Raw genomic sequence first — 18,602 nt, forward strand, 5'->3', positions numbered from 1 at the left:
TTTTAGAAGATAAACAGTATTACACTACCAAATTCTAATCATAATATATTAATTTTAGTGCTTTCAGGATCCGCCTGTAATCTCCAACTTCGACAGCAGATCAGAACCTAATGCAGTACTGTTGCTCAAAATATTTTTCCTTTGGCTATTAAAAGTATTTGAACTAATTTATGAAGACTGTATGATCTTAAGTTAAGTAATAGTTTAAAAGCCTAAGTTTAAAAGTCCTACACTGATAGTCACAATTTTTTTGTATACATTTTATCTTTCTTTCATTTGTATTATCAGTATGTATGTTTGAAACTAAAATAATACCAAAGATTATTCATAGTCGTCTTTTGTGAAATAGTGATATTGCTCTTACATTGTGACAATTATCTTATATTACTGATTGTGTAACTTTTGTAAGAAAACAGTAACTTGTATTGGAGTGTCGTAATAGCCTACATGTTTTACATTTACTGTATTTGTGATATTAAACATTTTACAATTATACTGGGTAATTACTTAGATTATGTATCTCACGGGAATATTAGATAATTACATAAATTGCGTATCTTACAGAAATTGCTGTGAAAACTGTCATTATAGATGATGTAATCAAAAAAACGACATAAATATTATATCCTTTCCTCTTTTCTTATTCTAAATTCTTCTTGTATATTTCTTACAAATACTATGGGTATTTTAAATTATAACTAGAGGTGGATTCGATTCAGGTGCATTTGTCAACTCTCATCCATTACTCAACTGCATGTGCTATCAGATAGATTTTATGAATGAACAGAAAAAGTATTACATTTAATGACATTATTAGTCATGTTTTCACAATGTTATACGTTTTAGCTGTCAATATTAATAAATAAATACCATCAATAAGATACAAGAAGTTATGGTGTCCACTTCAGAATGTTATAAGTGTAATGAAGTTCCGTGGTTTCACTTGAATATTGTGAATGTTCACAGGCAGCAATAAAGTTTGCCCAGGGAAATGGGTTCAACCCATTAATTACAGAGCAAAAGATAAAGTGCTGTTACAAAAAACATCAAAATAAAATAAAGCTGAATATTTTTACTAGTACACTTCATGTATAAAGGTTCTATCTTGAGCCACTAATACTAGCAACATAAAAGTAAAATAAAGTTTAGGTATGATATATTCGTGGATACATAATTTAACAGAAATAGTAGCACCAAAAATGATTGTTAATATTAGCACCATCCAAGAACACTACAGACTTTGCAGTCATTATAACAATTTTACTACTGTAGGTGGTCACGACAGCACTATTGGAACTGGATCTCGTATCTCAACGAAGAAATACAATATAGGAATATTTCTTCAGTATAGACTTTCGAGGGAATAGGGTAGGAAACAACAGAATGTTAACGAAAATGATTCAGAGATTTATACTAAAAGACAATGCAATGGAAGGTACTGCCAACATAATTAGTCATATAGTAGTGAGTGAGCTTAGGGCAACGTTAGAGAAGAACACAGAAGTGATAAAGCAGTTAGACCAGTCGCTCAAAGAAAAGGATGACAAAATACCAAACTGGAAGCGCATGTTCTGGAGAAAACAAGACTATCTCGAGCAGTACCAGATGCATCAGTGTCTGCTAATTTTTGATGTGCCCGAGGAAAATTATGAGGACACAGACAAGATAGTTATAGATACAGCAAAAAAGAATTGGTGTCTAACTAAGCTAGAGGACATTGACAAGAGCCACAGGGTAAGCAGGAGAATTGAGGGAGCTATGCATCCTGCCATAGTCAAGTTCGTTAGTTACAGGAAGTGAAGTGAGGTTTTCAGAAACAAGAGGGGTCTGAAGGGCAGTTCTACGACGATCTGTGAAGATCTGACGCGGATGAGATACAATTTGCTGCAGCAGTGTATTATCAGGTATGCCCTTACCAATATGTGGACTTTGGACAGTGTTATACACGTTAAAGATGGAGGTTCTAAGTGACGCATTACCCGTGCCGGTGATATAATTTAAAGCGTGAGTCATTGCCACATAAACTTTGAAACAGAGGCATTCTTAATACAACTTATTCTATCTTTGTAATTATTTTATCTTAGCTCTTAACTGTTTATATATCGTCCTATTATACCTACTTTACCGGTATCTAGTTTAGTCATATAATCATAGTTATAATTTCGTACTTTCAGAATTTAGGTCTGTAAACTTCAGCATTGAGACAAGTGAATAGTCGTTAAGTTGGCAACATTAGCACATTACAATAGAAATCCGACAGATTCTGACAAGGAAGAAGGCAATGACCCTGTCCCCCTCTCTATCATAGACCCAACCTGCATCCCTGAAGCTCTGTATGTCATAAAAACAGCTTTCTCTGAATATCCTCATTCTCTTAAAATTGCTCACGTTAATACTCAAAGTTTAGTTTTGCACATCGATTAAATTCACTCAATATTTACACTTCTGAATACTCATGTTATATTAATATCTGAATCCTGGCTAAAACCGTCATTAACTAATGCTATCGTTCATCTGAATGGGTATACGTTAATTCGTAATGACTACTTACACAGGCGAGGAGGCAGCGTTGCAGCATATGTTAGGTCAGATCTAAACCCCAAAACTATTTATGCCTCTCCTAGTGAACCTACTGCTCACGCTGAAATGTTATTCGTAGAAATCAATTTATCTTTCTCTAAATGTCTTGTCTGTGTTATCTATCAACCGCCCAGCATAAATGACATCGCTTCTATTGAAACAGCTTTAGTCAATGTTCTTCCTAATTATGAACACGTTATAATGATGGGTGACCTCAATACAAATCTCATTGCAACTGAAGACTATTCTACTAGACAACTACTGACAGTTTTCCAATCGTGTAATATGACTGTACTTCCCCTCAAACCGACACATCACACTCAGTATAGTGAAACACTACTTGACGTTATAACTACAAATAATCCTGACTGTGTATTAAATCATGGTCAATGTGCAGCTTCAGGCATATCAGGTCACGATATAATCTCTCACATATTCTCTCAAGTGTCCCAAGCCAGCACACAAAACTGTAGCATTCCATGACTTAAGATGTGTTGATACAGCATTAACTGCAGATGCGCTGAAAGTACCGTGGCATACTATCTGGACATTACGGACAGTAGACGAAAAAATTGACCGACTTAATGAATATATAGTATCGTTATTCGACAATCACGCGCCCATTCAGACGAGACATGTTAAGAGAGCTCCTGCCCCTGGATGACTACTGAAATCAAGATCCTAATGACTTCTAGAGACATGGCACATCGTAAGTACAGACATGATAAAACTGATGCAAATCTTCAACATTATAGACAGTTACGAAACAAAATGACTCAGGCAATAAGAAATGCAAAACTGAGGTTTTTACATGAACTTATAACACCGACCTGTGGAAGAACTTACGAACAATAGGCTTAGGGCGCAGCAAGACTCAGGTAGAAGGGACACCATTCACAGTAGACGCACTGAATGACCACTTTGTTTTGACACAAATAACGGGCGTGAACGAAACAACAAAACAACACACAATTGACGAACTAAACAGTATTATCCTACCAGAGAGGGAAAAGTTTCACTTTCTGTACCTCTCACATGATGACGTAAAGAAGGCAATAAAGCGTATTTCGACCAAAGCTGAAGGATCAGATCGAATTGGAATAAAACTGCTCCAGAAAATTATTGACGTAATACTACCAACCTTGACCCACATTTTTAACGCCTCACTCATAATCTCTACATATCCTTGACTTTGGAAACAAGCCCTCATTAGACCTATCCCGAAAAATAAAATTCCTGAATCCCCAAACGACTATAGACCAATTAGCATCTTGCCAGCTCTGTCAAAATCACTGGAGCGCATAGTACATAAGCAACTGACTGACTACCTCAATGACCATTGCCTACTTGATGATTACCAGTCTGGTTTTCGAACAGGACATAATACTACTAATGCCCTTTTAAAAGTGATTGAAGACACTCATGAAGCCAGTGACAGAGGAGAACTAATGCTACTGACATTACTAGACTTCAGCAAAGCTTTCAATACAGTTGACACAGATCTCCTTTTATGGAAACTAAAAAACTACAATCTTTCTAACAGTGCTTGGTTCGATTCCTACCTCCGCGAACGCCAACAATGTGTATCAGCCAGTGGTTATTCTTCCAATTGGCGTACCGTCAAGGCCAGAATCCCTCAGGGCTCGGTTCTTGGGCCATTACTTTTTACGCTTTACATAAATGACGTAACAAAGATCTTAAAATATTCGAAACACCACCTATACGCTGACGACTTACAATTTACATTCATTCCCGAACTTGTACAATCAATCACTCTGTGATCAGAATTAATGAAGATCTAGCATCTGTAGCTCAATGGGCGCAAAAATTTGAATTCAGACTAAATCCAGACAAATCACAAGCTATAATAATGGGCCACCAACGAGCATTAAACAAAATAGATCTAGCCACTGTATCAAATACAAAAATAAATAATACCACAATTACATAATAGTAAGACAGTAAAAAATTTAGGGGTATATTTAGATTCAAATTTAAATTCTCAAAGTCAAGTGACCTACATATGTAAGAAAACTTTTTCCATAATTCATTCCCTCAGACAATTAACCAAAGTTTTACCTCTCAGGCTTAAAAGAACCTGATCCAAACTTTAGTGATGCCCCACTTCGATTATTGCAATTCTCTATTCACGAATCTAAATACTGATCTTGCCCATAGACTACAGCATGTTTACAATAACTGCATTCGTTTCGTTTGTAACATTAGAAAATTCGATCATGTAACACAGTCACTAGAATTGTTGTCTTGGAGTCCACTTAAAGAAAGAAGATTCTTCAACTCTCTCTTATTACTATATAAAATCCTCCACACCTTCGGCGCTTGCCTGCTGGTCTGAAGTTGCTTTCGGGTGCAGGTTCGTTCCCGCTTGGGCTGATAACTTGGTTTTCCCCAACCGTAATGTGAATACAAGGTAATCTATGGCGAATCCTCAGCCTCATATCACCAATCTCATTGACGCTAAATAACCTAGTAGTTGATACAGCGTCGTTAAATAACCAACTAAAATTTTTTTTAAAAATTCACACCCTCTCGTTTTGCTTACCTTTCACTACCCCGAACCCGGAACATGTACCTTCTCTCTATTCCACACCTCTGGAACTCTCGCCCTGACCATGTCAGACTGTCTGACAATATCAAAATTCAAATTTAAATTAAAAAATCACATTCTAGTTCATGGAATTGCTTTTTGAACACCTGTCAGGTTGCGTAACTTCGGCTTAACCCATGAGATTATAGTAAATATTGTAACTATGCTGTTGTAAAATTGACAATTAATATGTAATGTATTTATTATTATTATTATTATTATTATTATTATTATCATCATCAGTTATCACTATCATCATTGCTATCTCAGTTTTTCTTTTTCTTTTTTTTTTCTTGTATTAGCTCGAGAGCTCTAGTGTTCTTTTGATTCTGTTGACCCTCTATAGGGCTTTAATTTAATTTGTATTATTTTCACCAACGTCTGTATTTCTTTTTTGTATTTATATGTGCTATGTGTGGAATGGAAGAGAAGGCCTTATGGTCTTAATCCTGTCAGATTAAATAAATAAATGATTGAAAGCAGAACTCAACAGAGGAACAGTACTATCCTGGGTAGTGTATATTTTGAAATTCATACATTTAGAAGGACGGAGAACATCTTCATCCCTGCCCTGCTCTCTCATCAGAAAGCGACATTGTGTCCAAATACTGGAAGGGTTCAACTGCTGATGGCTTCATCATATGCAATGCATTAGATATCACCACCACATTTAGACAGAGTGCTGGGAATAAAGACTCAACAGTTTCTTCACATCAAGTATATACAGGTTACAAGCAAAAAGTAGAATCTGTAGTCTTCACATATGAGAAAACAACAGTTACTAGATGACAAATAAAACAATGTGTAACTCAAAGTATTGTCAGACAGTATTCATGGTATAGAACAATTGGTAATCATAAACTTCACGATGTCACTAGCTATGGGTCAGCTATATTGAGGTACGTAATCTTAGTAATTAACGTCTTGGTATTTTATATATGTTGAAATATTGTACATATACAAATTTATGTTCGGTGTAGAAGTCAACATGTGGCCTAGGCATGACTTTGTAGCCTAGATCTTCCTGAAGGCTTTAAAAACTTCTGAAGTCTGTGATCGAAATTATACCTATAAATCATGAATTTGTATAGATTGAGATCACTACCAATTGTATTGGGTCAATCATGTCCTCCATGCAATCCTCAATAAAACTGCTTTATTCTCACTTTAAAAAAGTTTATTTTAAAATTCCCCACATTTCCCCAATTAACAAATCATTCATGCAGCGCTCTAATGGCAATTCAGACAGTAACAGTATACAAAATTGAAAATTCAACCACATGTGCTGCTTCATAGGTTCATTCACACAGTTCTTCTCGCATCTATGATTGAAGGTAACCCCTGAAATTGAAAGAAAATATGGGTATGAAATTCATTGTATCACATAAAGAAGCCTTACAATAACATTTTTAGTGATATTATATAAAAGGTGAAATGGCTATAACATACCTCTATCTCTCTTTTAATCTCAAATGATTGTTAGTTTATAAGAAGCCCTTACTGTACCATAGTAAGAGGGTTACTTGAGAAGTTCTCGGAATCACCAACAGATGTCACTGCTAACAAAACCCAGTTCTCACGTAATGATTAGTTATCCTTCGTAAGTAAACACGTGGCACATCAGTGCTTTGGGTAGAGAATTGTGGTGCAGACGTCTCTCTATTTTTGTTCCTGTATAGTGATTTCTAAAGATGGAAAAAACCGAGATTCGAGGAGTGATAAAGTAATTTGTAAAGAAGGGTATGAAAGCAAATGAAATTCATGCCAATTTTCAGAGCACACTGTGGGACTCTACTCCTTCATATTCAACTGTTGCCAAGTGGACCAACAAGTTTAAATTTGGTCAGGAGGAGCTTAGAAGATGATCTGTGTAGTGGTCGACCAAGATGTGTCACTACCCCAGAAATCATTGCAAAAATGCACAGAAGGAGGATCGCTGACAAAGTGTAAGAAATTGCTGAAGCTGTAGGGATGTCATATGAACTGGCATCACATTTTAACTGAGGAATTGACTATGAAAAAATTATCTGTTAGATAGGTGCCACGACTGTTAACACAGGATAAAAAACGCATCAGAGTGCAAATGTCTGAACAATGTTTGGCCTGTTTTCAGAAAAACCAAGATTTTTGCGCCGGTTTGTGACCACAGATGAGATATGGGTCCACTACTATACCCCAGAGACAACAAAAAAAACAACAGTCAAAGCAGTGGAAACATATTGATTCTCCACCATCAAAGCAAGCAAAGGAATACAGTCAGCCAGAAAGGTCATGACATCAGTTTTCTGGGATGCGAAAGGAATTCTGTTGATATATTATCACTGGTCAAACAATTATGGGACAATACTACGCTAACCTCCTGGACCAACTACAGCAAAAGATACACGAAGAAAGGCCAGATTTAGCAAGGAAGAAAGTCCTGTTCCAGCAAGACAATGTGCACCTGCACATGTATCATTGCCATGGCAAAAATACATGAATTGAGGTACGAACTGTTGCCACACCTGATATGGCTCTATCAGACTTCCATCTCTTCCCTAAGCTCAAAATTTTCTTTGGTAGATGGAGATTCTCTTCAAATGAAGAACTGACAGCCGGAGTTGACTAGTATTTTGCAGATCTGGAGGAATGTAATTTTCGAGATGGAATAAAGACATTGAAACATCGATGGACCAAATGCATTAGTGTACAGGGAGACTACATTGAAAAATAAAAATAAAAAATGAGGTGTGTTATTTTTTATTTCATTCCGATAACTTTTCAAATTACCCTAGTATGTGGGCACAGAAGCTGGCTGACATGATCAATTATATTAACTCATTGTCAGGGGTGATTATTCAGGTGAAGTAGGTGAAGTACTACTTCATCTGTTTACCTGTTTATGTGTAAAACGCAATTTCATCTCGTATTAATAATTAATTGTAGTTATTACCAGTACCGGTATTTCTAAAATAAAAGAAGTTTTCTTTTCAGTTATGAATAGTGTCTAGTTGTATAAATAGTACCTGTAACCGTCCGCTGAATAGAAGAATGTCAACTTTACTGTTACGAGCGCCGAGCGGTGTCTATTAGAACTTACAATACTGTAGAGGTGAAATTATTTGGGTTCCCATTCTCATATAGCACTTGGTTTCCATGGTAACGTGACATCACACACTAAAGAAAGATTGTATGAGTGAAGTGCGTTTCTGAGTCTTTCAGTTACGAAGAATTGTCAGACTTGTAGGTGGAGTGACCAGTTTGCAGATCTAATGGTACTAATAATAGAGAAGGGTTGCAACTGGTCTCCAAGGCCAGGGGCTATTGTTAAAGGGCTGTGAAATTTTACAGTATGTACTACCTGACTCGACAATAGTATTCTCATTCCCTGTGTCTTAGCAGCCACCCCTGCAGTGGTAAATTAGCTGGCTCTATGTTATTTTACCAGGAATACACACCACACACATTAGCAAAGTTTAAAAGTTGTTTTCTGAGGCGTGTATTATTTCTTCTCATGAGCTCGCCAGTTTCGTTTGAGCGCTTGTATTTGAAAGTTTAACGCGCGCGTAAATGTACACGTCATGTAGCTTAATACTGTGTACGTATATATTAACTTATTTAATGTATTTAGAGTATATTAGTGATAAGTGTATATTGTGTATTAATCCTACATCTAAGTGTATATTATATTGTAAATTTTTAAACTGAACAACAATGTAATTTTATTATCTCAACAATAACTCTTCACTCTCTACAATTTAACTTCACTCCCGTCAACAATGGGATTTGCTCTCCGCACAACACACCGTTCGTTATTGCACTCCACAAACGACAATGACAATTTACTTGGACTATTACGAACAACAATGAACTGTTAATCTTAACTAATATTCACAAAGCACTATTTACAACACAGAACTGTCAGTTCTCAGTTCACAGCTCGTTTGTCTTGGCTAGTTCTTCTAGCTCAGTCACTCGCGTTCACAGAATCTCGAACCCCAGACCTTCAGAGACGATCCGCTGCACTTCGAACTCAGGTCCCCCAACTGCGGTCCACTGCACTCGAACTCAGGGCTTCAGGCTCAACAGTTACGGACACAACTCAAGTCACGCTCTGGTCTCGAAGCTGGCTTCACTGCTACACAAGACTAACTCGCTTACTGTCCAAATCTGCCTCTAACAACACTGGCTTACTGACTGACTGTCTCGCGTTCACTTGCGCGTTGTATTTATAACTAAGCCATAGTTTCTGGAGAGTTCGGTCGGTCGACAGATGTCTAGCAGATAACGGCGATCCAGACTTCTCTGGATCTTTCTCCTCACTCCACTCTACTCCCTAAGCCACAGCACATGCCACAGGAAGCAGATGCGCGCGCAACCTCCGCGCCGGTCGAAATATGGCCGACCTTGCACGTCCTTCTGCTGGTCGTGAGATCGAACCTCACGTGGCTGTCACATTGCTCCCTCCTTAGGGCTGCTCGTCCCGGGCAGTCCCTTGGTAGGCTGCTAATTGGTCCAGATGCACCACCATCATCTTCCCTCGGGGTTGTCGCTGGATGCGGTACACCACGTCGTTGATCCGGGTCACCACGCGGTATGGTCCATCCCAGGCACGCTGCAGCTTTGGTGATATTTTTTGGTCCTGGTTGGTCGATACAGCCACACCAGGTCGCCCTCCTGGAATCCTGCAGAGTTGGCTAATCTGTCGTAGAGCACTTTCATCCTGTCACTGGCCATCTTGAGGTGCTCTCTGGCCAGTTGGTGGACTCCATTCAACTTCTCAGTGAGTTCTGCCACATAGTCAGTCACTGGGTGGCGTGCCAAACAGCAGATCACAGGGCAGGCGCAGCTCTCTCCCGAAGACCATGTTTGCCAGTGTCATCCCTGTTGTATCGTGGACCGAAGCTCTGTAGGCCAAGAGGACTCTGGCATCCCAGTCTCATTGATGGTTGGACACCACCTTCCGCAGGTGCTCTTCCACCGTTTTGATGTAGCGTTCCACCATGCTGTCGGACTGTGGGTGGAGGGGAGTGGTCCTGGTTTTATGCACTCCCAGACACTCGAGCAATTCTCCCATCAGGTTGGATTCGAAGTTGCGCCCCTGATCGCTATGCAATTCCCGGGGCACCCCGAATCGGCAGATGAAGTTGTCAAGCAGCGCGTTGGCCACCGTCGAAGCCTCTTGGTTGGGAATCGCATACACTTCTGGCCATTTTGTGAAGTAATCCATGGCGACTAGCAGGTAGCGGTTCCGCAATCCATGATCGGGAACGGTCCAGCAACGTCGATGGCGATCCTCTCAAAAGGAGCTCCCACGTTGTACTGCTGTATGGCTCCCCTGCTGCGTGTCCTTGGTCCGCAACTGGCTGCACAGGTGTCGCATCTTCGGCACCATTGTTCCATGTCGGTTCTCTGATGTAGCCAGTAGAACCTCTGCCTTAGCTTGTCCAGCGTCTTGTTGGCTCCCAGGTGGCCTCCAGTCACTCCAGCATGAGTCTCCTCCAGCACCTCCTTCAGCTTGCTCCTGGGCAGGACAAGTTGTTCTATGCGGGTCCTTCCATCGGCCGACTCCCAAATCCTCTTCAGGATATCGTCCTTGACAGTGAAGGATTCCCACTGGGCCCAGTAGCTCTTGTAAGTGGTGCTATGGTTGGCGATATCGGCCCATACTGTTCTCTGGCCAGACTCCACATCACGCAGCAGCTGTCCAATGTTTGGGTCCTCCAGCTGCTCCCTCCTTATGGCGGCGTTATCCCATCCTGGGCTCGGCTGGATGGCAATTGCTCGGACTGCTTGGGCGCCATCTTGCTCTTCTACTTTCAGGCAGTGTTTGCAGCCGTCCGGGCACGGGCGTCGTGATAAGGCATCAGCGTTGGAATGTTTCTTCCCTTGGCGGTGTTCGGAGGTGAAGTTGTACTCCTGCAGTCGTTGAACCCAACGGGCGGTCTGCCCCTCCAGATTCTTGAAGCCCAATAGCCAGGTGAGTGCAGAATGGTCTGTCCTCAGATGGAATTCCTGGCCATACAAATATTTGTGGAAATGCTTCAGGGCTTCCACAATAGCAAGAAGTTCTCTACGTGTCACGCAGTAGTTTCTCTCAGCCTTGGATAATGTTCAGCTGAAGTAGGCAATCACCATCTCTTGCCCATCCTGTTCCTGAGAGAGTACTCCGCCGATGCCTACGTTGCTAGCGTCCGTGTCGAGTGTGAACTTCCTTCCAGGGATGGGGTATCCCAGTACAGGAGCAGTGCAGAGCGCCTCTTTCAGTGACTGGAAGGATGACTCCGCCTCGTCCGTCCATTGGAATTGTCGTTTCTCCTCGGTCAGCTGGGTTAGAGGCTTAGCGATGTTGGCGTACCCAGCTACGAACCTTCTGTAATAAGTGCAGAGGCCGAGAAAGTGGCGCAACTCCTGCTTGTCCCTCGGTCTCGGCCATCCTCTGACAGCTTGTAGCTTCTCCGGGTCTGTGGCCACTCCGTTGGTCCCTACTACGTGCCCCAGGTAGCTGACCTTCTTCTGGAACAGATGACATTTCTTCGGGTTCAACTTCAGCCTGGCTTGTCGCAGTCTCTCGAACACTATCCTCAGGTTCGACAACTGTTTGCCGAAAGTCTTGCCGACCACGATGACGTCATCAAGGTACAGCAAACAGGTGTCGTATGTCAGGCCTCTCATTACGGACTCCATTAGTCTCTGGAATGTAGCTGGGGCGTTGCAGAGGCCGAACGGCATAACGGTGAACTGCCATAGTCCCTGGCCTGTAGAGAATGCCGTTTTCTCCTTGTCCTCAGGATGTAGCGCCACCTGCCAGTATCTGACTTGAGATCCAACATCGAGAACCACTCTGTTCCGGCCAGGGTGTCCAAGGTGTCGTCAATTCGTGGAAGGGGGAAGCAGACCTTCTTGGTGACGTCATTCAGTCTTCTGTAGTCCACGCAGAAACGCAGGTCCCCATTCTTCTTCTTCACCAGCACCACAGGTGATGACCAAGGGCTGTCGGATTCCTCGATGACCCCTCTTGCTTTCATGCCCTCCAGTTGGCTGTCAACCTCCCTCTGTTTAGCTAGAGGGACGCGTCGAGGAGGTTGTCTGATTGGGCGAGCATTTCCGGTGTCCATGCGGTGCTGAACTTTCTCCGTTCTCCCGTAGTCGTTTTCAGACAGACTGAACACGTCTTGAAATTCCGTCAGTAGATCGTGGACTTGTCTTCTTTCTCCTTTGCTTAAATTCTTCGGCAATTCTCGAGCCAGCTCTTTCAGTGATGGGTCTAGATCTGGACGTGGTCGGTGACACTCCTCGTTATCTGCCAGAGACGTCACAGACACCACCGGCTCGACGCTACCTAGTACAGTTCCACTAGGCATCTCCTTGTCCCGATTGGTGACATTCAGGACACTCACCGGTACCACCTTCTTGTTCGGGAGTAGGGATCTGGCCACATAAACTCCATCTATCAGAGTTGTCTGCGAATCGAGGAGCAGGTTTCTCTTAGGTTGTCCGTCCAGTCTTGCCGTCACCACCATCTCGCAGCCTGCTGCGATTGTCACTTGATTCTCCAAGGTGAGTCTGCTGGCCATGGGTTGGTCTTCGACGTCCCTCAGGAACACTTCGTCCTGACCAAAACGGAGGATACGGCGCCGGACGTCCACCATTGCATCGAAGATCCGCATGGCGTCGAGTCCCAGGATGACGTCTTCAGTGATGTTGGCGACGAACACCCACATCTCCAGTCTCCTCTTTCCCAGTGTCAGATCCAGGCAAATCTCTTTTTGGATGGGCAGGTTCTCGCCTGAGGCAGTACGTAGCTCATACCGGCGCAGCAGCGTCCTCCCAGGTAGGCCACGCACGACTTCCGGTCTGGCGATAGTGAGCGACGCCCTGGTGTCTACCAGTACTCTGCATGGGCGGCCTCTTATCCATCTGTCAGCAATCAGCCCATCGTCGCATCTTCTGTTAACCGTCTTCAAGATCAGCTGAGGGGATGGTGATGACGGAGCCGATGTGCCCCTCATCGCATCGGCCCCTTCTAGTTTTCCTGTTTGTGACCAGATCGGTCACAGTCCCTCCTCAAGTGCCCAGGTTCGCCGCAGGACCAGCAGGTAGGCACTCCTCGTCTTCGTCGCTCGGGTGATTTCGGTTGACGTTCATCGACGTCGGCCGCCACGACGCTCCTAATCCGGTGCGAAGCCGAGACGCTCGCCGTCAATTTGGCTGCCTCCTTAGCGCCGCCGCCAGAGCTGCGTTGATGGTGCGATGCTCTGCCAAGAGTAGCTGTTGTCTGATTTCGGGGTCTCGAACTCCGCTGCCGAAGGTGTAGGCCGCTTCTCCAGCGACGAAGTTAGGTGGTAGGCCCCTGAGGGCCTTATGGGCAAGTTGTTCCACCGCCATCGCAAATTCTTGTAGGGACTCGCCAGACTGTTGGACCCTCGTCTTCAGTTGGGTCCTGAATGCTGCCGCAAGTTGATGGTCACCATAACGTCCCTCCAGGGCCGCCATTATCTCAGTGGCTGCCCCATCTTCTGGAACACTATGAAGAATCTCCGACGCCTGTCCCTGAAGCGCGGCCAGCAGCCGAGTGGTTTTCTCTGCCAGCGTCCACCCATTGTGCTCTGCGATGGCCTCGAACTGGCGACGGAATATCGCCCAAGAAATCGTACCGTCGAACTTCGGCGGCTTGACGTTGCAATGTCTGGCTGAGGGCGATGGTTCCACAAGGCCACTACATGAGGTCCTCAATTCTGTCGTCGATCTTTCCACGGCCAGTTGAACTTCCTCGGCAATTATCTGTTTCTGTTCTCTAGCCTGGCGATCCACCAACGCAAGGATGTGCTTGTTTTCTACAGCATATTGGTCCATCAGCACACTCGTTTCCTCTTGACGACGTTCGAGAGCGCGAATTTTGCCGTCAAAATGGTCTACATCCTGTCTCAACTCGGCTACTGTCTCGTTTATAGTTGTAAAATTCTGGTTTAGTTCATCCAAATCGGCCTTAAGTTCGTCTGTCACGATGGCGACAATTCCATCTACGTGGGCCGAAATGTTTTCAATTTGCGTAGTGACGTCATCTTTCACTCCGCTTATGTCGCCTTTCACTCTGCTTATGTCGCCTTTCACTCCGCTTATGTCGCCTTTCACTTCACCTATGTCACTTTTCATCTCCGTTTTCACTTCACTTATATCCTTCTTCAACTCACTGATGTGCTTGTTCATGTCGTCTTTCATTTCTGATTTCACTTCACGTATGTCGTTCTTCATTTCAGCTTTCATTTCCGCGATGGCTTGCAGGATCTGCTGTAGGTTCTCCATTGTCGATAATGTCCCGATTCTGACACCAGTGTAAATTTTTATACTGAACAACAATGTAATTTTATTATCTCAACAATAACTCTTCACTCTCTACAATTTAACTTCACTCCTGTCAACAATGGGATTTGCTCTCCGCACAGCAACACAGCGTTCGTTATTGCACTCCACAAACGACAATGACAATTTACTTGGACTATTACGAACAACAATGAACTGTTAATCTTAACTAATATTCACAAAGCACTATTTACAACACAGAACTGTCAATTCTCAGTTCACAGCTCGTTTGTCTTGGCTAGTTCTTCTAGCTTAGTCACTCGCGTTCACAGAATCTCGAACCCCAGACCTTCAGAGACGATCCGCTGCACTTCGAACTCAGGTCCCCCAACTGCGGTCCACTGCACTCGAACTCCGGGCTTTAGGCTCCACAGTTACGGACACAACTCAAGTTGCGCTCTGGTCTCGAAGCTGGCTTCACTGCTACACAAGACTAACTCGCTTACTGTCCAAATCTGCCTGTAACAACACTGGCTTACTGACTGACTGATTGACTGTCTCGCCTTCACTTGCGCGTTGTATTTATAACTAAGCCACAGTTTCTGGAGAGTTCACGGTCGGTCGATAGATGTCTAGCAGATAACGGCGATCCAGACTTCTCTGGATCTTTCTCCTCACTCCACTCTACTCCCTAAGCCACAGCACATGCCACAGGAAGCAGATGCGCGCGCAACCTCCACGCCGGCCGAAATATGGCCGACCTTGCACTTCCTTCTGCTGGTCGTGAGATCGAACCTCACGTGGCTGTCACAATATGTTTAATCACAATAGTGTTATTATACAAATACGAGTACTTAGGTACCAGTACATAGAAAATGTTGATAAATTAGTGCAAAATATGTATCCCGAAAATGACACGGTTTGTAATTTATTAGAAATGTCTTTTGTAGACTTAAATATAAGGATAAAAAATATGTTTTAAATTCTTGACGATCTACAGTTCCATTTGTTCTTTGTTTTAAAAGTACTAAGAAAATAGAGAAGTTGTATAAAATAACTTTAAAAATTCTTCCGATGAAAGAAGCTTTTTTGTTTGAAAATATTTAAAATTTCACTCGGAATGCTACATCACAGAAGGGACTTTCATCATTAGTCCCATAACTTTGCATAGAAATATACTGTCCACCCTTAGTTAAACTCAGACATTTTATGAAGACGTCATCGACGGTTTGCTGCTTTAAAAGATAGGAGGATTGACTTGGTATGCAAGAAAATGGGTGAGTCCTGAAATAAATTAGTTTTCCTGTTTGCATGTGTTCTAGAACTATTAAAATTACACGTAGTTTACGAATAGCAGGCCTACTCATTATATTGGTAAAACTGTTCATGCATTTGTTTATGTGAACAGCACTTCACCTATTTTTTTGACGGCGAGCCACTACTGCTAATTGTAAGAGTCTATATTTTGAATTTTTTAAACTATATCTGCACAGAATTAGTTTTGTTGGTGCTCATAACATTCACATTTCCATTATTGATGTATTTTAAAATATATATTTATTACCATAGAAATGTGTAATGCTTTTTATAAATTCTTTTAAATTAATGTTATAAAACTATAGAAATGTGTTCTTAACTGCACACTAGTTTGTAATACAAAAACTGAACGAAACATTTAAGAATAAATTCAGATTTTAATCAGGTACTGATTAAGTAGATATAATTTATTCATAAATATGTTTACCTTATTCGCAAAAGTGGACAGCAGTATAGTCTTGAATAGCCTATCTCTTTTATTCTTTTATATATATATATATATATATATATATATATATATATATATATTAGTATGTTTCTTTTGATATTCACTTTATTTCCATGTCCCTTGAAGTTAGATTAATCAATTACATTCTCATGTAGTAAATTTTATTTCGGTGAGTCAGTTTTCATGTTCTCTAATGTAAGAATGCACTTCATACCAGTCTATCTCTTTGTTTTAAAATATATACTTGACAGAATCTATAGATCTTCTGAATTTTAACATCTTGAAAATATCTTAAAATTGTGCTCAAGTGAAGTTGTTTTCCATATTTCTAACAGAAATTGTCTTTCAGTAGAAAATAATATAACGTGTATTAACTTACGGCAGTTTCATCCTCATGAATATCCAACAGGTGAAGAATGAGACAAGGATACACAGAAATCCCACAGATATGAGCAATATGCGGTTGAGTTTTGGTGTTGATGGACTGTGTGTATGGTCCAGGACTACAAAGCCAAGTCCACCCATCGTGAACAGGAAGCTAGATGCCAAGCCTTCCATTATATATTGTCCATTCACCCGATATGGCATAAATGCGACCTAAAATTATAATTATGTGATTAACATTCCAGACATTTATACAGTATAATCAGATATTGAATTACTCCTCCAACTACTTTATGATGTTACAAGCTCTAATCTCTACTTCAGCATTAGAGAAGTGTCAGTTGAAGACAGGTGATCTATAATCTATCTACACTTGGTACTAAATAACAATAAGAAATGGAATTATACCTACTAATCGAATTAAGAATGGTCTGTTGGGAGAGTGAATGCATGCAATAGAATGGGACCAGTCAGAGTTCATGTCTGATAGAAGAGTAGCCAAAATTTGCAGGTAAACTACATGGTAGTTTGTAATAAAATGAGTTGAAATTACCTTCAATATCTATTTAAAAGTTTCGTTAAAAATGTCATAGTATTATCTTATATATAAAAGGCAATGTGGCTATGTATGTATGTACGTACGTACTCAATACAAATCTACACGCTTTGACCGATATTTGCCAAAGTTTGCACATTTAATCTTCATAACCCAGAGAAGAACATAGGCTACATTAAAATTGGACAAATGGACGTTAAATTATTGAAAACAATAAAAATTAGAACGTAAAAAGGCCTTTATGATATTAAAATAGCCTCTTCTACAATCAATTGTTTTTTTATTGACGTCATCCAGTCACGTCTTCTTCCATTGTAAAAGCGGCCATATTGTTATTGGAATATAAAATAAAATAATAAATTAAAACTACGTAAATGAGATACGATCTCTTGATTGAATGTATCATGGGCAATAATATACAATACAAAATGACATAAAACACATATTTGTTTAGTTTTTATAAATTCAAAATCAAACATAATAGACAGCAAATGTAAAACATTCATAATACTTAAATTCAAGCACTTCAATACTCTGTAGCGTAGTGGTAAGATGAGTGATTATAGTGTAAGGGGTCACAGGTTCGAACCTGAGCTCAACTCCTCTTTTTTTTTTTTTTTTTTTGATAATTTATTTACATTATTTTAGATACGTTATTTTATTTTAACTCGCCATAAAGGAAGTTTTACTACATAAATAATATACCCATAGTATTTTATTTATCCTGTCTCAAACAAAGTTACCATACAATTATACTGATATCTTAATATACAGTGACTCTCATAATTGATCGTACATTATCATTTAAGCATACAATTTTATGATATTAATCACTCAGAGACGATTTTACTTAAATAACGTTAATTATTCCAAGGAGAGTATGTGTTTACACATTACAATTACTATTTTTTCCTTTCACCTCTCTTTGCAGATACTGTAAGCACTGCATAATAATTTTATTAGCTTAAATACACGATCAACTACATCACAAAATTGAACGTACACCTGTTAACATGCCTCAAACTCACCTCTATTGCTATGCAGACAAGAGGTTCAGCAGTTGAATCTTGACTGTCAGTAGGTGTACTACACAGAGTGGACTGGTTATTTCCGTGCGCTCGTTGAAATGGGCAAGAGGAAAGAAATTTTCTTGGAGGAGCACAAATCAATTATTAATTTGGCTTTAAAAGGGAAATTACATAGAGAAATAGGTTCAATTTTTGGAAGAACACATTCTACAATTCAAGGGATAGTAAACAGATACATGTATAAAGTAAGAATACAAAATGAGAGAGGCCGAGGTAGAAAAAAAATACTTAATGAACAAGATGAACGCCAGATAGTTTCCACAGTTCGATGTAACCCACGGCTTAGTGCTCTGAAACTGACCTCTGACGTTACTGCAACACTTAGCCAACCTGTATCTA

At 40.8% G+C, this 18,602-nt stretch overlaps 2 protein-coding genes across 4 annotated transcripts in view; one reads left to right on the forward strand and one right to left on the reverse strand.

The window, feature by feature from the left end:
- The window catches only part of LOC138694369 (calcium and integrin-binding protein 1-like), a 126,776-nt gene that overhangs the window by 62,799 nt on the left and 45,375 nt on the right, over positions 1 to 18,602 (forward strand). For 2 of the 3 annotated variants that reach the window (XM_069818040.1, XM_069818036.1), the window contains one exon: positions 59 to 493. The exons of the other annotated variant lie outside the window; for it this stretch is intronic. Coding sequence is in view for 1 of the 2 variants with exons in the window: in XM_069818036.1 (XP_069674137.1) it covers positions 59 to 80 (22 nt within the window). In the remaining variant the exon portion in view is untranslated. Of the gene's footprint in view, positions 1 to 58; positions 494 to 18,602 lie in introns of those variants that run through there. 3 annotated transcript variants of the gene reach the window in all.
- LOC138694371 (oligosaccharyltransferase complex subunit ostc-B) overlaps positions 6,344 to 18,602 on the reverse strand; it is a 32,221-nt gene continuing 19,962 nt past the window's right edge. Inside the window, exons 3-4 of the mRNA XM_069818044.1 lie at positions 16,615 to 16,832; positions 6,344 to 6,529 (exon numbers count right to left, since the gene is read on the reverse strand). Coding sequence (XP_069674145.1) covers positions 6,511 to 6,529; positions 16,615 to 16,832 — 237 coding nt within the window. The 3' untranslated portion in view covers positions 6,344 to 6,510. The remainder of the gene's footprint in view (positions 6,530 to 16,614; positions 16,833 to 18,602) is intronic.

The sequence above is a fragment of the Periplaneta americana genome, chromosome 2 (genome assembly GCF_040183065.1).
Source record: "Periplaneta americana isolate PAMFEO1 chromosome 2, P.americana_PAMFEO1_priV1, whole genome shotgun sequence".
NCBI lineage: Eukaryota > Metazoa > Arthropoda > Insecta > Blattodea > Blattidae > Periplaneta > Periplaneta americana.